We start from the raw sequence: 24483 nt of genomic DNA, 5'->3' as shown, positions 1-24483 counted from the left end.
CAACACATACCATACTATATAGTGACCTCCCAGTTCTTTTTAACTTTGAAGTTTTACGAAATAACCATAACCTCAATTTTGTTCTAAATGCAGAATACAATTAAGTATTGCGGTTATTTGGTTTTAGAAATCATCATGAACTCAATTTATACTTACTTTGATTACATTTAGATTATATGACGTTTATTATTTAACATATTAAAATCAATTTGTACTTTGAATGAGGTGTTTTATCTTAAATTGAAATTTAACTTATATCTATGACCTCTGAATAATTACAATTATTATTTTTTAAATGGTATCAGATATTGTATCGTTGTCATTGTAGCATTACCATGGCCTAGTTTATTGTACTGCGAAAGTTATTAAAATATTTAAACGGGTATATCAACTATCAAGTTCGATGACTTTACTTTTGATTATTTCCTGTATCGGAGAAGTAGTTCTTATACGAAGATAGGTACATACTACATAATATATTAATATTATACTACATTACAATACTAAACATGTTTCTTTAAGTTACTCGGGTAATATACTAATATATGTATGGATTTCAAGCTAAGTTGTTAAATATTAAATGTCAGTATTCCCCTAGCGATAAAGTGATTTCACGTATTTGTTGGTAAAATACGATAAGATAAAATCAAAAAATGGTGAAATTATTTTTAAGTTATTGAATGTGTATTATTAAATATTATTAATTATTAGTCATATTCCATGATTATACAATATCTCTATATTTATGATATTAATTTTTATTTACATTCAATTTATTAACCAGTTTTAATTCAATAATAAAACTACCTGCCAACAAAAAAAAAAAAATAAAAATATATATATAGATAAATAATGACGCATGTTGGTTTTTTGGAATTTATTTTAACGCGTTCTTTATTGTTCTTGATTTAGTTTCTAAAGCATATTAATTCAATATGTTATCTGCACGAAACAATGCCATTTCACATCTCACTGTCCGCCATGATGATTTAAAGTTAAGTGCTCTAAATCCATGTTTTAAAATGCCACAGCAATTATAAGTTTAGGTAGTGACATGGAAAGTGATAACCGGTTATTCTTTTGTGAAGCACATTTTTACGCTATATCGATTTTTCTCACAAAACGCGCTTAAACTTGTAAAACGTGTATTATTAAAAAGTAAAAACATAGTTCATAATAATAATAAAACTCGTATTATAGACGTCATACGTGCGCATCATCTACGTAGGTATGTTTTTATAGATATGTAGTTGAAAAAAACATCGGCCAGGAAATATTTTGTACAAAAAACCGTGTCATGAACGAACACGTACTATCTATCTTCACGTCCCTGAATAAGGTTGGAATTCGATTTCTCCGATAGACCCGAGATTATTATTATTCACAGAAGCTGTAGATCAACCTTGATAGTGTGTTGTATCTATTATATTTATATTATCGTCAGTGATTAAATACATCGTGTGACAATACAGTAGTATTTGTTTTAGAACAAGTGAATATGCGTGTTAACTGATCGTACAAACTAATTTAAAATCGAATATCGATGAACCTCAAACTTAGTTGAAAGCCAAAAGAAATATTATATTATTATACAATATTGTTGTTTTTTTTTATTTTTTAAAACTCATTAGCAGGTGGATTTTTCATGTATTTTTTTTATTTATAATATTCTTAATATTGGTTGATTATTTTAACAGTAAACGTTATTATCTTATTAAGTATTAACTTTTTTGAATACATTTAAAAATAGCATTATTGGCATTTATTTTAATATTTTTAAAAGACAACACACATTTTCAATTGTAAATTGTATTATTATTATTTTTTTGTGTCTAAATAATACTCGAACCCAAATGGATGCACCTAAATGTCCTCGCGCTCAAACGGGTGCGTCCATTTTTCCTTGTGCGTTATACAAACAAGTTTTTCAAGTACCTAGTTACGATGTAGGTAATGTAAAAAATTAAAATACTATAGTCAATAATACATATTATGATCATTTAAAATATGAATTAACGTGAATAAGCATGAATACATATTATACGAATCTGTAAAGCTTGTTCGACGAGTTTGGTTTTAATTTTATATAATAAGAAAAAAAACAATACTTACTTATAATATTTTAAATTTTGTATAAGTATCATGTATAATAAGTTATTGTATAGAACCTAAAAACTGATGTTTAAAAGTATAGAGATGAATTTCTATATAAGCTTTTTATAATCTATATCTTTATCTAAACAAATAAATAAAACTGAAGTGTCTATTTGTTAGTCCGGGCTAATAATCAAACGTTCACCCAAAACTGCTCATTATTTTACATGCGGATTGATTGAAGTTATTTATAGTTTATTAACTCGTCAATAAAATGTATTGTTGAATGGTTAGATGCAAAAGATGATCAAGAACTTAAATTTAAATAATAAACTTTATTATTTAATCGGTAATCTTTCAAAACAAATAATTGTTTAGGTTGGATTAATTTTATGTATTTCACATATTAATACTACATTTCTTCAACTTAAGCAACTAAAAATTATGTACTAGTTAACTGATAAAAATTTTTTTATAAATTTTTTTTCTTCTAAAATATATCATATTTTGTGATAAGTTTGTTTGATAAATATTAAATTATATTATCGTAGTATAATCGTAAAATATGATATGGTTGTTATATGATTTTTTTATGGGCTAAAATGTGTTTTATATTTTCACTATACGTTATAATAATATGTTAACATGATTTTAAGTTTTATGAGTAAGATTTTTTACGATATATTTACTAAGTTTAACTACAATAAGATCCTAAGACTTAAATAAATACAAAATATGTTTTTTTACTCAAACTAGTTTTATACAATTTAATATTATTTCAACATTTATTAGTTTTTTATATTAATATATTTTAGTGATTTTTGTTAATTATATACAAGAGGAGTATTATACTAGTTCAAACATATGGGGTGATTCATTTATTTTCGACTAAAATAAAAATAAAAAAATGTTTTATTCTTATGAACTTAATCAATGTTGCTAATATGTACTTCTAGATACCTAAATGTTTCGATTCTCATTAAAATGTTTTGTTTTAATAAATATTTGATTTCTCGCTTAGGTGATTTAAATTATTTTCTTTCATTATGCATTATACTATCATCTATATTCTATACAATAATTGCTATCACAAAATATATCCACAATATTACTTATATTAGTACTTACTTATTATTTTTTATTAAAACGCAAACATTTTTGCGAAAATAATGTCTACAAAACGATGTGTATACTGTATATACTGGGTGTTAATTATCTGAAGTTTATCTGTAAATTAATAGAAGAATGTTTCAATAATAAAAAAGACATAATGAGCTGTAAAAAAGGCTTTCCAGAATAAAAGTGTTTTTTAACCATTTACCATTAACAGATTTGGGTTTATGTATAGGCATGAAACTAGTACACAAAATTTGGAAGATGTAAATAGTGCAAGTGAAATTGACATGGGTAGGAAGTTAATACAAATTATGGTTTAACGAAGTATAATATTACTGTATATTATAGCTTACTGAAAAACATAATCCCCGAACTAGGTTGTGTATAAGGTGATATTGTGGATATAGAAACTAGGCCAAGGAAAAAAATCACGAAGGGCACGTGATGAATATAAGGGAAGGTATCCTTGAGATCCAGAAGGGATGAGCTACAACGAGAGACGTTGATTACACACCGTGACCGCGTCAATAATTTTTACCGTGTACACGGTTTCATTTACAACATGAATATTTAAGTAATAAAACATATTATACGATACATATTTATAGCCGATAATATTATACAGGTATGTCATCGTCATCGACACGTGCTTGTACATATATTATCGCCGCTGCATGTGTGTAAACAATCGTCACGTCGTGATCATTGCGCGCGCGCGACGCACGTGTCTAGCGGGGGGAGGCAAATACTTCCGCTATAATAACGAGGCTAGTACCGTGGTCTCTCTCGATATAGGTAGACCTCTATATTATTTTATTATTTTAATTCTGTTGTCGTATTTATGTTATTTTGTTTAACCGTCCACCCAGGTTCAAGTGTCGACGATAGGTTACAATTATTCGCTCGATCCTGCGTTGGTCACTGGTCGCGTCATCCGTGGAGTGTGCGCGTGTGCATAACAATAATAATAATAATAGTAGTAATAATAATATTATAATTGTAACCGTGTTACATCGATCCTCCGCTCGTTTAGTCGGTTTTCCGTGCACGTCAGTCCTCGTTGAACTATACCGAACATGTATTATAATTATTGCGGTGCTGCGACATTACACGTTATTATTTTACCACGTTAACATTTTTTATTTATTGATCTCTTGATTTCGTTTTTGTAAATAATAAATAGAACAGTGCTAGTTGGCGGTGAGACTTATTCATAGGTAACAAGATGATAACGTGATATATACGTCGGATGTATCGCGGAGAGAGGAGAGAGCGGAGTTCTCCACATGTGTTTTTCGTTGACGGCGGCCATCCGCCGAAAGTTCGCAGCATTTGACATCGTGAACGAAATAGTACAAAAGCAAAGTTTGGTGTGTATGCAATATGTGTATATACATGATATATAAATATATTATATATATTCATCACGTATTCACGTGCATATCGACGTGACCTCATCAATGACGCGTTAAAAATGTTGTGTCGCGATCGGATTACGACTTCCCGTCTCGCGAAGTCTACCTCCCACCCACTTTAAACTTCCTCACGATTGCACCTACACCTACGCTAAAAAAATACTTTATAAGTCATCTCTATTTAATATATTTAGGATAAAGATACTATATCGTTATGGAGTGGTTAAATTTCCAAATTCGATTTTACGTTTTCCCCAACAAAACAGATAGTTATAATTCGTCATATCCTATTATAGTGAGTTAACCGAGGTTGGTGGTCTATAGTTATTACTAATTAGTAATATCATACAAATATCACTTCCCTAGTTACTAACAGCGTATATGAAAATATATGTCATTAAAAAGAAAAAAGATTTATTACGATAATTATTATTGATATCATTATTATTATTATTTATTAAAATACTATCTGTGGCATCTTAAAACTATAGTTTTATAATGGAATTAATACGTATTGTAAGTAATAGATTTGAATATGATTTTTATCTCATTTAAAAGTATTAACATACAGATTTAATATAAGTAGTTGCGTTATATTTGTTTAAGAAGGTTTCTTATTCTTAATAGGAAATTTCAGAATTTTATGGATGTTGCTTGGGTGTTCGTTGGTAATAGTTTTCATTTATTGTTGTATGTTTTATATGTATACAAAATATTAATAAGTCATTTAGTTATACATTCGCGAGAATTAAAAATAGTTGAATATTTAGTTTAGTTTGTTTTTTTATGTCTATAAGTGCATATTACGTATTTGCATTGGAATTTTGAATACATGTTTACCATATTATTCACGATTTCATCATAAATCAATTTTAAGAAATATTTTATTGCTTCACTAAAATGGAATATTAGGTACGCAACATATTAAAATAAATATTTACAAAAAGTATTTAGTTTATCTTGTATTTTACTTCATATCGAATTGTTTTGTTTTTACTATTTAGTATTTACTAATATTATGTATAATAGAATATCGTGTTAATCAATATTGTCATTTCAAATTGGTTTCAAACAAAAGTTTATTTTATTTTTTAGTTCATAAAATGTAAGATTTGCTATCTACCGGGGAAAATGAAATTGTGAACGTAACTTGTTGTTAATTAGTATTTTTCAGTATGAGAAACCGTGGGAAATTAAAAAATTAAATACTCATAATTATGATATTTTTCATGATAAATATCTAATTTAAAATGATCCATAACATAAAACAGTATATATAATGTTTGTATATAGTATCTTCTCTAAATGTTTTAATAGTAGTTTTTATTTGATATTTAATGGGCGAAAGTACTACTAGGTCTGTTAATGATATACGTACCTAGCAAAATATTATTTTGGATTACGACGCAAACATTAAAAATACAATTTGTATACTTGTTATCAACCAAATTATAATCGATTGTAATTATACTAAATATTAACGTGAAAATTGTTAAATACGACTTAAAATTCTTGGATTGTAAACATGTATAATTCGAAGTAACTATATACATATAACACTATTTTTTGCAAATAAACCAGATAATTATTTATCATTGTGATAACTACTTTTTTTCAATGACATCAGAATGCATGTAATTTATTAAAATAAGTTTTATTTGTACCTACAAAAAAAATATGCATAATATTGTATTATATGTGTATAAAACCATATATTACAAAAAAATAAAAATAATATTTAACTGAGTGCTAACGCGAGAATGTTTAGAGTTAAAAATTTGCTTTGCTTATAATATAATATAATGTATAAACAAAGCTGGATAAGTTACATTAATATTACACAAAACACAAAAGATAATATAATATGTACAATGTACATAACATGTTGTATCGATGTATGAAACAGACGAACTAATTCTATCGGATCTCAAAAATCGTATATAGTATAAGGTAGTACTAGAATTAGGTCTGTATACAGTGTACACCCGCGTACTTAAAAATAGTCATACGTATATTTCGTATTCAGCTAATTGAGTAAGCGGCGAGGTCAAGTGTTTTGAATTCAATCGAGTTTTTTAGAATACGATAATATATAACAAAATAAAATGTGTAATGTTTAAATTACAAAAATATATATCGTTTAAATCTAGTCGGTCGTTCCTCAAAATAAACTACTCAAACATCACATTAATGGAGTACGTTCATATTTTGATAGAGATAGCAATATAATAGTACAACAGTAATTTATTATATAGAACATCTAGAATCGATTTATAATTTGTTATTACTTCATTTCATTATTTTTTTTCTCTTGAGAACGGTCACCGCCTGTATATTCACAAAACACAATACATATTGGTACCTATAGCTGCCGTAGTTTGGCCAAATCGTTAGCGAACCGTTTCGTCATCGTCCAGCTATACGTCTAGCTGTGTATAACAACAGAAATAATAGCAATAATAATATATAATGTAATCTCCATGCACGGCTAGTGCTAAAAACAACATAATTTTCTATAATTATTTTATATTTCTTGTGTCACGATCGGGTTTGGCCGTCAAAACACAAATCTTTCCTTAATTTACACATGTTTATATATATGTATAATATAATATACGTTTAATATGTCATATTGAAACAGTGTCGTTTATAATAATTCGTATTCTGTTATGTAATTTGGGCGTGCGCGTGCGGAGTTTACCGTCTCCCCGAAAAAGGCGACTATGATAACAACGTTCTTACATTTTATGTTTATAAATTACATTTATATAATATCATAAGCTGACTATTCGCATTCAGTATGTGGTTGGAATTAAACTTCGCCCGCGGTCACTCTTCTTCGTAGTACTGCGTCAGCAGAATTTATACTTCTACTGAGGCACTCAAGCCCCGAGGGCATCGCCGTCGTATCACATAATACATAATAAATATAATTATCATAATATACATAATATAATAATAATACCTGTGAGCACACTGAGCACAGTAGCACCTGCAGTGATAAAGATTCTCACAAATCCGACGATTATATAAATCTGATGAAAACGCATACATTTATGTAATATTATATATGTTATAATATTTAAGATTTTTCGCCCCCTAGTGTTGTATCTTGTATAATATTGTTAAATTGCAGATTGCCACAATATTATAGTTGCATAGCGACAGTTAATATTGTATCTATTATATAATAGAGGTATTTCCGCATAACTTCTAAGTGTAGTGATTTTTATATCACACTATTTGTATATGCACCGAAGTCTAGTAATGTTAATTAAAATTAAGATTTTTGAAATTTTTAGATATTCGTATCTATGATAAAATTCTCAAAATATTATTCTTTAAAATGTTTGTAGCAATAAAGGTTAACTCTCAGTTTACTCAAAAACCACAAAAAAAAAAAATGATTTTGAGTGAATACTTTTTGTCTACGTTCATCATACTCATTTGCTTAAAAAAATATAACAAAACATAATGTATAATAACATGATACCGATTATTGTTTACAACCACAGTACCACAGTATCTCGCATTGGTACATTAATCTCGTGTCCTTTGATGACAGTGCTGTGGTGCTTTGATTTTTAAATCCATATGGAATATTCATTAAATGTGTATAATTACATATATTGATGAAAATTATTGTCGTGCGTATTATTTGGCAGTTTGAAGTTGGGATACGTGAAAAATATTTTATTATGTACGAAATATTCACACATGGTGTATAGTCGGTACATTCATTGATAAAATTCAAGTATAATAAATTTAATTGTAGGTATTTAATTTATATAAAATCTTTATTTAGTGATAGAAGCAATTCAAAAAAATATAATATCGTTGGTGCTCATACGTTCAATGTCCGCGTGGTTGAATATTTTAATATATTAAATTATATAAATACATGAATTCATCAGTATAATTATAAAATTAAATATAAATAAATAATAACTTTATCAGCAAAATATAATATTATACAAGCATAGACACATAGTACTTAAATTGTTATTCGTTATATCTAAGTACGAATTTATTATTTAAAAAAAAAATTTGTATATATATTAAGTTGTACCTGTCCAGTCTGATCGAATCATTAAAAACATTAAAAAGGTAAAAAGTAAATAATTGCTCTGTTGTACTGTAGGGGTTGAGTGTACCTAGTCATCGAGGAGTAAAATTCATTCTAATGTACCTATGTGTTAAATGTAATTAAATTAAATGATGAATCATTACACACGAAAAACGATTTTAAGTGATGACGGCCTGTCAGCCTATATTAATATTAGTATAGTATTTTTTTATTTATTTATGTTATAATGTTACTATTAAAGTAATTTACTTAACTATTAGTAAAATAAGTTGAATTCATTTTTGTCGAATCTTTTGCATTTGAGAATATCATTGTGTATACACAATATAATAATATATGTTAAAAAAGTTTCGAAAGAATAATATTTTTAAATTACAATAAAATTATAGGAAAACCGTTTTAATATTTTAATTTAAAATATTTAATTTTGTTCAAACTCATAATATTATGTTTGAAAAAAAACTGTTTATATTTTTTGGTTACATTATACTTTAGTGAAATATAATTATATTACATTTTCAAACTTTAACTATAAAAATTGAAATTCTATAAATTTGAATTACAAAATTATTTTCTAACTTTTATGATTTTGTCAAAATTTGAACTTCAAATGATATAAAAAAAATTTAACTAAAGATTTTTTACCCAGTGAAAAATTATTATAGTCATACCTTTATCTTATTGTGACTAAATCTAATTAGTATAATTATTGTAGAGCATATGAACATACGCACAAGAAAGAACTTGAGTAGTAGTATAGGTGTACTCTATACAATTTTTAAAATTTTTTTACAACATTCATTATTTGTCGCGACATGGGGAAACGTATATAGACGGGATAAAAATTTAACTGTGGGTAGAATTTAAAAACAGAGTAATTAGTCAGTTTACGACAGCCGGCAGTGCAGCAACAATTATTATAAGTGTTAGGTTTTAGTTTTGCGCTGAATTTATTATATTTTTGTAATTCACGCACCAAAATGTTTATTGGTAGTTAATATGATTCTCTTCTCGTGCAACAGAAGTGTACCGTTCAATATTTTCAGATACAACTATAATGTATATAGTATTTATAGATAGTAAATACCTATATAAAATATTAATATTAATATTATACATAGCCATAAAATAACCGTTTTTCGATTTTTCACACCAAGTTTTAACGTTACGGTTTTTTTTTTCAGATATATTGCTGCAAATCAAATTGTCTGCAGAGTTTTGGCACGCTGTTGATGACCGTCTCACTGACATTAAGTCTAGCAAACGTCATACGACTGCCTCGGATGGTATTTCTGTATGGTGGCGGTAAGTACCTCTAAAACTGTAAATTTATTGCAGTACAGTACATTTTTGTTTGATCCAAAAATCTTCAAAATTTATCACTCCTGCTATCCCGCATCAATATATATATATATATTATTGTAGTTAGGTATAAAAAAACACATTCATAATGTGTAGCATTTTAAATATTCATTGATTGTTTTACATCCATACTGCATTATTTTATTATGCAAATTGTTGTCAAAACTATAAAATAATAATTTTATTTTTTAATATATATATAGTATATAATATGTGCCACATGAAGTGTATATGAAACGCGACAAAATAACTGCAGTGCGTAATATTATGTTACCATAAAATGACGAATTATCATATTGTACTATTATGTGCAATATACACACAAGTGTTCTCTTTATCTGGTCACATACACGCTGAAATACATTATACAGTGTATAATACTGTAATTATAATATAAAAAAGTTATGTGGTTCACGATAAAATTTTCTCAACATACCTACAAATGTACTATTCTGTACGTCACATCGATACACGACAGCGCTATTTAAGAACGTCACGCAATGTAATACAATTTATAGGTAGATAATTTTTCTACCTTTGCCTGTGTGTTTTACACGAATTATTGATTTTTTTTTAAATTATTCACCCTTATATATATTGTACTTAAGTGGTTTATGCGTATAACTAAGGTTTTTGATTTTTATAACTGTTTATCTATGAGCCATTAGTACAAGCTTTGCTTGACTATTTTATGTTATAATATTTATTAAAAATGATTTACCAAGTATGCTCACTCTAAAAAAAAAAAATTAAACTTTAAAAATTGTACTGCAAACGAAGTAGGTACCTGTGGCGATACAAATTTTTGTTTTTCGAATGAAAACCTTCTATTTTTTACTGTAAATTATTTAATGGGTATTTTTTTTTAACAATTTTTATGTTAGTATTTAATTTAAAATTTGAACAATTAGGTTATTCGTTGTTCAAATGTTTATACAAAAGATTATAGTCTTTAAAAATAGTTTTAGTTGTTATAAAATCGATAAGGTATTGGATTTTATAAATTATATTATTAGACGAATAAAAATTATTGTTAAACTTTCCAATCATCTTTTCCCTTATATCTTCCAAACCCACAATTATTATAAAACTATTATCTTTAGTAAACGACTTAAAAACTATTCGTTCGAATTTCAATTTTGAAACTCCGTAATTTTTAAAAATAAAATCTTTTTAATAATTTACAGTAGAAAAGGGAATTTTAATTTAATTTAAAAACCAGAAGTTTATGTTTTCTCGGGATACACCTTATATAGTGAAAGATTCTCAAAAATGTGAAAATATGGCATTCTGGTTTATTGAAGAAAAAAGGGGAGGGTCGAGCATGCTTGGAAAATCACTCTATATTATAGCTTATTGTGATCTAGATTTTAGAAAACACAAGGGCATTTTAAATTATTACTTTTTAACCGTTAAAATATACTATTTTCATTAAAGTAGTGTAGTAATATTAGATTAATCAGTATTTGTATTCAAAATTTATCGTAATCTTGTAATTTTGGAATCAAAGTATAAGAATTTTTCTAATTCAAGACGTATCGTATTTGAGTATTTCTATAAATAATACACATTTAAAATTTGGATTTTGTAATAGAAGGATATTGCGATAGGCACGTTTCACATATTGTATATTTATGTAGTGTAATTGCGTAAAAAATTCTGCAATCAATATCTATACTTGCTTTATGCGTGTAGTATTGTATATAATAATGTATTGTTTAAATGCTGTTTATTAAATCAAACTGTATTTAAATAATAATAAATGATAACCATGTATAAGTTATTAAAATTATAATTTAAGCACGAAATCTAAATCGTGTGTATCTCTCCGTTGAATATATAAATAATGGACGTGATAACTGATGAAAAATAAAAAAAGCTATTAATTATTCCTATGATATTCAATACTTACTCATAAACGATCATAAAATAAGTACTTATTTCGTATACCTCACAAAATAATATAATATATTATTTGATCGTCATTGTTGGTTATATAGGTACGTTTTTGGTATCATATCTCACAGTTGCCGTCGTATTCGGGGTTCCTCTCTTGTTTTTGGAGATAACGCTCGGTCAGTTTTGTCAACAGGGCACCACTAAGCTATGGAGGGCCGTACCTCTGCTCAAAGGTATAATTCATTATAATATCGTAGTTGTCATAAAATATTTATTATTAAATACTTACCTTTATAACTTAATTTTCTTAAAAAATTGTGCAGGTGTTGGTTTCGTCAAAGTCTTGGCGTCCGTGTTACTTGCTGCGTACTACCCGATAATCATGGCGCTATCATTATTTTACGGCTCACGTAGTATCATCGGAAGTATTCCGTTTCCGGAGTGTAGTAATTCAATCAGCTTTTATGTGAGTCCGCAACAGTATATTTTTTAGTAAAAGAAATTTTTCTCGATAATAATGATTTTTCGAAATTTATTGTTAATGTCGTTAAAAAATATTGAATAATAACTGTATTTTGTATTTATAGCAAGGGGTGAGTTCTAACTCTATCAACAGTGACCAATGTCTTCAGCAGACTTTTATCAAACCTCCACACTTAAGCTGGCAGTGGATTGTGATGGACATTTTGTTAATATTACTTATTTGGATCATAGCCGCTATAAGGTACGTGTTATTATTATTTTGGTACTTAACTAATTACGTCGCATAAATACTTTGGTGATTAGCGTTTACCGATTGAGCCAATTTTGCTTTCAAATGCAAAGGAAATTAAGTTAATTAATAAAATAATAACCAATTATTGGAACTCAATGATATAATTGTGTTTAACTATTATTGTAAAAAATAAATATAAACAATGTAATTGTTGTATAAATGTATTTATGCATTATGATAAAAAATATTTTTATTTTTTAATTAAATATTTATAATTAAAAAAAAAAAAATTTTTATTGACGTTTACATTGATGCTAAAGAAAAAGATAAAAAAAAATATATATTTCAAAATACTGCAGCGTTACAACTGGTTTGTTAATTGCTAAATTAAATCGGCACAGTTGATCTACCGACTACTAAATACATATCGATTTTAGCACATCTAGCCCATGACCACTGTAAGTTTTTATTATAACAAAACATAGAATAAAATATGTAGGTGCCATATTACAATTTACAGTCGTATATGTACTGCTTAACATTGATGTACGCCTATCCCGGATGTTTCGCTTCTATTTCTGAGACAATTATACACCATGACTTCATTATTATACAGCTTTTTCCTCATTGTTATTTAATTAAAACCTGCAGCGTTGTTTATATGACCGAACCTTCGTGTTTGATATAAACAATATTGTTACCGGTCAAGGGTATATTATTAGAAAAATACAGCACTCATATTATATGTTAATGTACGTAACCACTTAGGTAATTGAAATATACACAGTCTTCACCAGGAACTCCACCTCTCTTTTTTGTCAACAATGCAGTTATTCTAAATCAAAATTTTTAAATACACTCAAAAGACTATATTGTAAAAGTCTTATTTTATTTGTTTTACTACTTTAGGAGTATTTTGTTGCGATACAAACTTCTGGTTTTCAAAAACTATTAGTTCGGTTATTGATTCTAATACGTCAATATTTTCAGAAAAATTATCGACTAAATAATTAACGTTTTAAATGGGGTAATTTATTTTAATCTCAACTGGGGATATTTAAAATTAAATACTCAATTAATTAGTAATCATTGTTGGTTAAAACTTATTAATTAATTTTAATTTTTTAGCCTGATAAAAAACAGTAAATCATACAGAACAGTGGCATTACTTGTCGTACCTGCAACGTTTATTACAATTGCAGTTTTATTGGTCAAAGGACTTAACGCCAATCAACAAGGACTGGAAATATTGCTAAACATTCAATGGGAGACTTTGTGGAAACTAGACGTAAGTCTATAAGATATTTGTATTTTTAAGTTGAATATGATAGTCTTATATTTTTGGAAAAAATCAAAAGCATTAAAATTAATTAATCCTGTAAACGCACAATATTCTAAAATTTATTTTTTAATATTTCTGACTAAAACTATTGTTTTAACTATATTATCATGTTATGTAGAGTGTATCTTAATGTGTTTTTAACCTGTAAATAACTTTTTTCTATTTTATTTTAGATAATTATTATTACTGTATTATATAGCTTAATATTATTAATGTTCATAGAAATTTTTGGTTTACTTGGACTCAAAATAAAAAAAAATTAAAATTTATTATCTCTTTTCTTATTAACTTATTTTTTTAAATAGTTGAGTAACCTTTAATTTTTAACCATAAGGCGAGTATTAAAGTCTATTATACATAGAATATAACCGTTGTAAATATTTATTTTTTCAGATATGGTACCACGCCATAGTACAATTTTTGTTTACTACTCATTTGGGATTTGGTAATATCACAACGTGCGCAGGTCGACTGTACTCAAAGTCTAATCCATTTTGGTAAGCGCCCAGCAGGGTTTTTCTTTTCAATTGCCGTTTTGATAGACTGGAGTTCTCAAATTTTAAAAAAAATTGTTATAGGACTTCTGTAATGCTCACGGTGGTCAGCATTGTAGTCGGCGTGTGTAGCGTTTCAATTGTTACAATGTGGATATATGATGTGCAATTACAAGCCGGAGAGAAAATGTTCACAACGTCGGCCATATCAGAAGTATGGTTCCTGACATTTGTGTACGAATTGACGATCAAAGGCATCTTGTCCGATATGTGGGCCGCTTTGGTTTATACACTAGTGTTTCTTTCCGGATTTCTGAGTCTGGTAAGCGACCGAAAACCGTTTATAAAGTGGTTTTTCAAAATCATTTTACCTACATTCTACTTGAATATTTGATATTTAGTACTTATGTGAATTATAAAATTGTTCTAAAATGTTTTCAACAGCCAATGAATCACAAAAACAAATTATATAAAATATCTGTCAGTGGGTTAATCTATAGTTGATAACAGTGGGAATATTCTTGTACTTTATTACATTATTACACCATAAAAGTAATCATAACCAGATAAACATTGAATATTTGAAAAGAAAATATACAAAATAAATACATAATATAATAATGCAATAAATTCTTTTAAATAGTATTTTATTAAATGATAAAATGAAATTCAACAGTGTTTACATTATAAAAAAAAAATTAACTATAATTTATAATTAGAACATAGGTATATATGCACAAATAACAATGAACTAACAATTTTTTTATCGATTTATAGATAGCTGCTATTTACACTGCTATTGTAGGGTTATCCGTCGAGACCAAGGAAAAATGGAAATGGTGGATATTGACTTGCATGGTATGTTTTATTGGCTTCTTGGTGGGTGTCCTGTGCCTTTTGCCAGTAAGTATATGACGTGATTGCATCAAAATAGTATTATTGATTATAAATTTAAATCGACGCCATTTTGAATTTTAGGAAAACCTTCAAGCCGTGCACTTGTTAGATGAGTACATCATTGGTCGCATGGTGGTCACATCTACGGTGCTGGAACTGATTGCTTTCGTCTGGATCTACGGGTTGGAGTCGCTATCCAATGACTTCGAGTTTGTACTCGGATACAAATTATGTTTCGTGTGGAAATTTGTGTGGCTGAGTACTCCGATTTTGTTTATGGTATGTACTGACGAATATGCCACAGGTTCGCTTAAATAAAATTAAAATATTTTAATATGGTATTGATGTAAAATATTTTTGTAAAACAAATATTTGACTTAAAAATAGAAGACATTTCAAAAACTTTTTTTTTTTTATGAATTGTCTGTTATAAAATTCGTTAGCATAAATTATGCTTAATAACTAATCCTATCATTGCAGGTGTTTGAGTTTTGGAGTCTGTTCGTAATGCCGCTAACAGAATCTGATTATAGCTCACACGATTCAATGTGGCTGTACGTAATCGGTTGGATCGTTTATCTGTTCATGTGGTCAATGATTATCGGTATAGCCATATGGCAGATATCCGCTCAGGTGGACTACAACTTTTCACAAGTGAGTGTTCGGTCTGGTGGCCGGTCGGTGCTGTATCGTATTATGTTATGATGTTTTTGACGCACTTATTGGGCTTTTGTTTTCCACAGAAATTCCTGAGTACCATCAAACCGGCGCGGAACTGGGGCCCGGTGGATCCAATATATAGACACTGTTGGGTGCAGTGGAAAAAACAGTACCAAGTGACGGGCGAAAGGGACTTCACACTGAGACGACGTGGTACCAAGGACTATACACATTCCATCAAGCGGGGCAAACACGCTGCACCTCCAGGCACGGCATACAGTGTCAGCCCGACGTCGTTGGACCGCACGTCATCATGTTACAGTATAGATGGTGGTGGAGGTTCGTCTCGTCAGCACTCGTCTGATAAACATTCTCAACAGCAACAGCAACAGCAACAACAACAAAACCTCCACCAGTACCACTACAACCATGCAATGGCTGACCAAAGGCGGTGGATCGCCGCGGAACCCAAAAACAACGGCGGAACTTCTATCAATTACATGTGATCGGAAATGGTTAGTTTTCATCATGTGTGTTTTAGTTGTATAATTATACGTTAGGATATTTTATTTTATTTATTTAAATCGAAATAATTATCGAAGTGTCTGATTTGTTTGAATTTATTTTCTCTACTTGCGTATTGTGTTATCTTTGTAATTTTTATATACATTATACGTATGAACTATCCTTATTTCAAACAGAGTTAGGAGAGACACTTAATATATGCTTTTTGTTTTGTTTTGTTTTTATTTGTACTCTACAAAAGTGTTCCATAACTAATATTGTTTGTTTTAATTTTATTCGTGATATGAATGTTATATTATGTCGACATAAAAACCATTGAATTACATTTATCAAGTACTATTAAAGTCTCTTCAAACTTTAGAGTAAGGTATAGGATTAATTTTAAGTTACCATCATTGATAGACGTGTCGATTTCTATTTTAGTCTAACGACAGTGGTTTTTTACACTTGTTTTTTTAAAGGACTGATTTGTACACATTTTTTTTTTTTGATGTTTAAGTTGTTCAAAGGTTTAACGTGCAATGCTGTTGACCTTTATTTTTTATTAGTAACTAAATATTATTATTATTATTATTATTATTATTTTTATGTAAATAATAAAATAATATATTATGATAATGTTGTTTATGAAATGTTGTTGTTATTTTTTTTATAACAATCATTAACATGGATGTATATAATGTAATCTAAAATCGAACTACATAAATGATAAATGAAATCTTATACTTGAACCATAAAGTTCTGTTTATGTAAAATCATGTATTATATAAATAATTAGTTTTAAACAAAACTAGTTTTAGAGTGTACGTATTGTTTTAATATTTCTAAAACATACTTAATTAATGTCTAAGACTGCTGTAACACAGTACTCGGTCAAAATATAAAAAGATAAAATACATTTTTCCTCTTAAAATTGTATGCCGGTATTGAGATAAGTTATAGTTAATAATAATTATATACTCGTTGTATGAAATAATATAATCAAAGTTTATAAAGCTGAGGTTACGATATACAATACGTTATAAGGCGTTATACATGACGCCGAAATTTCGTGATTTGCTGGATACGTGGATTAATTCACATAAAATTAAATAGTAAATTATGTTTGTATAATTGAGTTATATAAATAAATAATTTCAAAATGACGAATTATTGACGGTTTATACTTGAGCATACTATATTTAACAGAATTCTTTTTTTTTTTAAATCATATATTATAAAATACATATAATGAAAGTTATAAATAGCATTTAAATAAAATTAATTTTTATTCTGATATATCTGTGCTGTTTTCATTTTTTTTGGAAGGATTACATTTTTGCTCGCACCATTTTAGTGTTGTCAAATACTTATCTTCACCTAAAAAAAAAATATATCTTTGGTAAAATATTATTTATTTTTTATTTTTGTTATAAAATAAAATTATATTAATATTTATTTATTTTTGTTATTTATCATATAAACTCATCAAATAATTTATAAATTAGCTGTTTTTAAGGTTATTTAAAAATATAAGTTATTTTTGTTAAAATTTGTCATAACCTCGAAAACTTACAAACTATTTTGTAGTTAGAAATTCGTAAACAGTTATTTTTATCGATGATTGGAAAATTTAGTACAGGATTCCTCATTAATTTTCTACCTTTAATAAAAATAAAAAGTTTACCGGAAAGTCACATATATAGACACGATATTGATTTTTTATGGATAACAAAACGGATAATTAGATACTTGAAATTTTTATGAAATGTTTATGGTTGAATTTCTTATTAATATAATATAATTTTTTAAATAATTTGATGCTTTTTGAGCTATTGATAGACATTTGAAATTTTTTCTTCTATGAATGACGATCAACTATTCACTAAGTCAAAATTTTTAAAACTTAACACATGATCCCGTATAACTTATTGTTATTCTATATGTATATAAATATCAAAAATACATTTTTTTTTTGAAGTTCGAATTTGAATAAAATTACATATTTTTATGACGAACAACGATGATTATAGTAAAGTTAATTACTATTAATAATTACTTTAGTTAGTATTAAAAAAAAACATATTATAAAATATTAAAATATTCTTAGTTATGTACTCTGACAGACTCTATCCACTAAGAATCGTTTTTCGTTTACAATCATATATTATTGAATTAAAGTTTAATACATCTATTAGTGATCTTGATATATAATATTATAATAATATACACTAGAACGGTACGTAGGCTGTACTGTCTTGGTCACTTTTTTTAAATTTAAATTAAACAAATAAATATGATAATTAATTATTATTTTTAAAAAAATATTTACATATTATCAATTCTTTTAACACCTTCATGTGGTAACACCAGTATTCTTTTCTAGCACCTAAAAAAAGAAGAATTATATCAATTAAAGTATTTTGTTACTTTTATACATAACTGAAATTAATATACTTCAAATGTAACTTTAAATTAGTAAAATGTTTGAATTATTTGGTTCAAACAAAGATGTATATAAATTAAACATTACTCTACTCGAAGAAATGTTTAACTTTAAGAATTTGTTGACATTGGCAAACCTTGTTAGCTAGGGTGCAAAGTTTAGCGTAGCTGATTAATTGGAAAAGCTTGACCTATTATCAGTAACAGTTAACATAGAGTTTTATAACTGTTCCAAAACCTCAAAAATAAATAAAAATTTTATAATGTCAAACATAAAAAAATATTGGAGTATGGATTTAAACACGTACGTGATTTAATCAGTTAGAAAATGAAGCGATAAATAGTTTAACCAGAAAAACAGAAAATTGTGAAAAATAAAACTTGTTAAAGGAGTCAATAGTATACTAGTGTCAAAGTTGACTTTTTCAGATACTACGTGGACAATAAATATTTAATATATTTTCGATTCCACTATTAATAGAATTATTGAATGGAAAGCAAGTTATCAAACAATTTAAAATTTCTGGTTAAAATTTAATATTATATAGGTACTTATTGGTTTTTATTGTACATTATATTGGAAAACCATATTCACGAAGTACAAGTGAAGAAGTAGGGCATTACACTTTACATGTTAGAAGATAAATGATTTAAGGAATATTCACGAAGACTAGGTCAAAAAAGTTAAAACATGGAAACAATTGATGTCCAACAACATATTTTATTTTATGCGAAAAATTAAAAAAGTAAAATGTTGTATGTAATTGTATTAATGAAGGTCCATCCAATGGTAATAGTTTAAATATTTAATAAAAATAAGTATTATGGTTAATGTGGGGAAATTGTACTAAGTATAGTCACAGAATAAATTTAATGATTCATTTATTCTGTTGTTTAGGTGTATAAATTAATTGTTAATAATTCGCTAAGTATTGCAAATATGGTATTTTAACAATGTGTTAGTGGTAGAAAATGTTCTATTTTCCTAATATTTAGAAGTTTAGAACACATTCAATATGATCAATATAATTTAATATATTATAATATTCGATGAAAATACTATAAAAATATCATTGATAGTATAATCAAATATTATGATTCACAAAATTATAAATGGTTATTATTGTTATACTTTGAATTATAATTCAATCATGTTTAAACTTAAAATTTTTGAAAAATAATATAAAAATTAAATTACTTGGCCATTTTTTTAAAGTCTTTATGAATTCTATAACAATAAAAAAGAAATGCCATTAAAATATGTACAGTTAGAAATTATAATAGTTTTAAATTCTGAACGGTGTAATGAATGTATTGATTTTACAATTATATGTGTTTTTTTTTATATTTTTGTGCCTGTCATCTCAACAATATTTTTGAAGCTAAAATTTTAAATGCAAAATTTAATGGAAATATTATACTATTATTTAGACGGATATGCTATTCAAATTCAAACTTTAAAGTTTCTGATGCAACTCATTTCTGCAACGATCATCAAAAAAGCGCATGGATAATATCGTTATATAGGTGTGTGGATTACAATTGGGAATTACCAGATTTCTCACATGGTAAGTTGTACGTGACCTGCTCATACGTTGGAAAATGTTCTGTTTAATTTTTGTACGGATTACGGAATAGATAGAAAAATATGAAATTTTTTTGTATCTAAACTCTAAAAGCACTTAAATTGCAATAAACATACGTTGTGCGTTTAAAAAAAACGAGCATACATTTTATTTTGCTTTGAATAGAAAATTATTATATTTTGAATAGGTGCCAATATGAAAATAATACTTTGATGTTTATTTATCAACAGTTAAGCTAATATACCATAGGTTTATGCATTGATTAAATACACATTGTATATTTAATCATTGGTTTATGTTATATATATATATATACTAAAACACTAAATCAATATAACTTACAAGATACGTATCAATAAATAAGGTACACATATGGATAGAAGTATCTGTCGTATAATCAATATTACCAACTATATTGAACTTAACAAAAACACAAAATTTTAATCTGCATTCAAATAATAATTTAGAATATCAATAAGTGAAGTGAAAAATGCATTGGTTTTAAAAATACTTATTCAAGTATAACATCCCCAGTGATTTTCAAAGTATATGGGGTGAAAAAATTAGTGAAAAGCTGGACTGAAATTTTGATGCAAAATAAATTTTATTTTTATTATTATTCAAAAATGAATAAAGTCTTGAATATTTTTTTTTTTGTTTTATTGATCTTGAAATTTAATAATTTCTGCTTCATCGACAACTGTGGCCATTAGCATTACATTTAATATCATATTAGAAAAAAAAAAGATAAATGTATGTATAATAAACAAAGAACACATTAAAATGAATAATTATAGTTGTTAGTACATAGAGAATTTGTTGCTTTGAAAAAATGTATGGTGCTTACTTTGTTGTCTGGATTTGGACCAAGGACTTGTTCTGACGTTATGGCTTATGATTAGTTCTTCTCTTAGTTGTTCGTGTATTTTGCATTCTACGAAGATATGTTTTATTGTAATCGTGTTGCCACATGCTTGGCATATTGGTGGCCATCAAATACCATCAAATAAACATGTGTCATTCTTGAATATTTTATAAAATATTTAAATTATCAATTTTTAGACAAAATATTATCTTCACTATGTTTTGACTATTTTTGTGTATTTATCAACATTTGATTTTTTTTTATTTACTCATGATAAAATTTTGTATTTGAGTAAAAAAACTTGAAAATTTAATTTAAGTTCCACACAAGCTGTAAGCTGTTTCTATAATGATTTAAAAAATTTTAAAAATATATAATATGTATACAAAATGTTTGTTTGTAAAGAAAGTAAAAATATACGTATATATAATAGGTATACAAAATGTTTGTTAATAAACAAAGTAAAAATATATGTTACGCAAAACTGAAAACATCCAAATTATAAATAAATATTTAATATTTTTAAAACAAAAGTATCAAATTACTATAAATGATATTTTTAAATAATTGCAACAAAATAACTATAATCGTTTTTTTTTTCATTTAAATATCTAATTTCGTCCAAATTTTAACTTTTAATATCTATAGTAAAAACGCTTTTAGTATATTTTTTGGTCCTTGAGTATGAAATACTTAGGAGGAATCTTTTATTATGTATAAATATGTTAGCGACAATGTATGCAATACGTTATTTTATTAAATAACTTGTTATTTTTTAAATTTCCTAAATATGTATATATACTCGTTAATATATAAATTACACTGTTTTACTAGCTAATATATAAAATACTGATTGGGTTTTCGCTAATGTATGAAATTTCTATAGTTAGGTAGATGACCGAGACTGGATTAGATAACATACAAGATTTGTTGCCGTTGTCGTTTTAAAAAAAATTTACTTTGTGACTCTAAATGCCACCCAAAAAGTTCCTGTACTAATAAATTAATTGTAAATTGTAAAAAAATAATAATTTAATAATTATAACTATAATTATATTATATATTATAATTATAATAGATTTTTTATGTAATTTGTAATTTGTTTAAAATTTTAATAATTATTCTAATAAATTGACGTGAAATAAATTAATATTAATATTTTATATAATAATGTAAGGCGTTTCACTTAATACTAACATTTGAATTTTTTTTGTAATTTTTAATTTGATTAAAATGTTTATTCAATAACAGTTTTTAATACATTAACTAAACCCCTATTGTTAGTTTATAAAATATCTAGTTAGTATGTTGAATAACTAGTTGAAGTATGTATTAATGAATTCATTCAATACATTAACTGAAAGTACCCACAATTATATAGAATAACTAGTTATTATTTTATAAAACTACGGAATTTCATACATTAATGCTAACGTTTGTATACATGTACTTATTACATTTTAACTACAATGTTTGTGATTTTGACGAATTTTGTTAAAATTTGAACTTGAAACGCTTATAAAAAAAAATCATTTATATGTATTTAAGTATCCATAAAAACAAACAATAAGGAACATTGTAAAATGTTCAAGACTTTTATCTACAAAACATTATTTTTGACATTTATATAAAAGCAAAACTAAAAAAAAATTAAAAATTTCAATTTCTATAAATAGCTCTAAAATAGTCAATATATTATATATAAAGTTATGCTTTATGTAAAATTAATAATATAGTGAAACTATAACCATAGTTATTCTTTTTTAAATTACAACAAAATAAGAAAATTGTTTGATAGAATTCATTATTTTATGCATGTATAATTTTATCAAAATTTAATATTTAGACGCTCATAATAAGAAATATTTGTGGAATATGTTTTTAATTTCAACAATAACAATATTATGAGAAGTTTCGTATTAATTTTCAAACATTGGGAGTGAATGTTAAAAATATTATCAGTTTTAACTAAACAATGATTTGCAATTTTCGCGAATTTTAAGTAAGGATAAAAAAATGTTGTAACTATTTATTTTTTGATATTTTTAATTGAAATTAGCTTAAAAAATCAAGATATTTTGAAAAATATATCATGTATATATAGTTCTTTATGTACCTTTTGTGAAAATGTCATGGATATAAAATTATTTGTTCTTGTGATAACCGTAATGCTTGCGTACAGATTCCCGTTATTTTTATTTTTGTGATTATTTGAAAAATGCTGGTAATTTTTAATATGGTCCTTTAAAAAGTAAATACTAAAACAAATTTTCGATCAGTAATCATTAACAAAGTTTAAGGTTGAACGATTATGGACACAAATTTCTACCACATGGTTATTTTTTTCATCATTATGCCACAGTCTATCAGCAATATTGTAACAATAATGATTGTTTGAAATGAATTACAATTTATCTTGATGTTATATCTTAATATTAATATTAATAGATCTGAAAATAAGTAGACAAATTCATTATCTTTTATATTGTAAATCCTAGCTTTATTAATATAACAATTTAATTAGGTAGAATTAATGGAACCAATTTTAAGATTTATATTTTACTTTTTACATTTGGTATCATTGATTCTACTTTGCCACATATGTAGATACCTTATTTTTCATAGTTATTTTCGAACTAAAATTATGTAAAGTATGTTGTTTTTTATACCGTTAACACATGAAACGTTTACATAGTTGTTAATTAATAAATGCCAAAGTATTATTAAGTATTGTACCTATTCAGAAAATAATTTATTTTATTCTTTACAAATCAATAACATTTATGCTTGTTAATTGAACTGTGTCTTGTCTGAAAAGTAACTATGATTTTTTATAAAGTTTTAATAACATTAACTATGATATTCATTGTTAACTGTTATCCTACCATAGAAGGTAATTACGAACAATAATTTGGTATTTAAATTTAAATACATATAAAATAAAAATTTAATTTAAATAAGAATCGTAATACTTATAGGTACTATATTATAAAAGTGGTAGT

The 24483-nt window shown here is 26.3% G+C and overlaps 1 protein-coding gene and 1 long non-coding RNA gene across 3 annotated transcripts in view; one reads left to right on the top strand and one right to left on the bottom strand.

Annotated features, from left to right (window-relative positions):
- The window catches only part of LOC113549402 (sodium-dependent nutrient amino acid transporter 1-like), a 41537-nt gene extending 24720 nt beyond the window's left edge, over window positions 1-16817 (top strand). Inside the window, exons 1-12 of one of the 2 annotated variants that reach the window (XM_026950680.1) lie at window positions 4012-4580; window positions 9897-10017; window positions 12075-12206; window positions 12297-12439; window positions 12561-12697; window positions 13817-13976; window positions 14424-14527; window positions 14609-14846; window positions 15302-15427; window positions 15503-15700; window positions 15902-16075; window positions 16165-16817. In XM_026950680.1, coding sequence (XP_026806481.1) covers window positions 4497-4580; window positions 9897-10017; window positions 12075-12206; window positions 12297-12439; window positions 12561-12697; window positions 13817-13976; window positions 14424-14527; window positions 14609-14846; window positions 15302-15427; window positions 15503-15700; window positions 15902-16075; window positions 16165-16587 — 2040 coding nt within the window. In that variant the 5' untranslated portion in view covers window positions 4012-4496 and the 3' untranslated portion in view covers window positions 16588-16817. Of the gene's footprint in view, window positions 1-4011; window positions 4581-9896; window positions 10018-12074; window positions 12207-12296; window positions 12440-12560; window positions 12698-13816; window positions 13977-14423; window positions 14528-14608; window positions 14847-15301; window positions 15428-15502; window positions 15701-15901; window positions 16076-16164 lie in introns of those variants that run through there. The other variant, XM_026950679.1, reaches the window with a different exon arrangement.
- A 1061-nt stretch (window positions 16818-17878) lies between these two features.
- LOC113549403 lies at window positions 17879-21616 on the bottom strand. The gene is made up of 3 exons (XR_003404923.1): window positions 21464-21616; window positions 18918-18974; window positions 17879-17965 (listed from the first exon to the last, which is right to left on the bottom strand). It is a non-coding gene; the product is annotated as an uncharacterized LOC113549403 (long non-coding RNA).
- Between the last annotated feature and the right edge of the window lie 2867 nt (window positions 21617-24483).

Source organism: Rhopalosiphum maidis, chromosome 1 (assembly GCF_003676215.2).
Source record: "Rhopalosiphum maidis isolate BTI-1 chromosome 1, ASM367621v3, whole genome shotgun sequence".
Classification (NCBI taxonomy): Eukaryota; Metazoa; Arthropoda; class Insecta; order Hemiptera; family Aphididae; genus Rhopalosiphum; species Rhopalosiphum maidis.
This window is presented reverse-complemented; position numbering and strand designations above follow the sequence as displayed.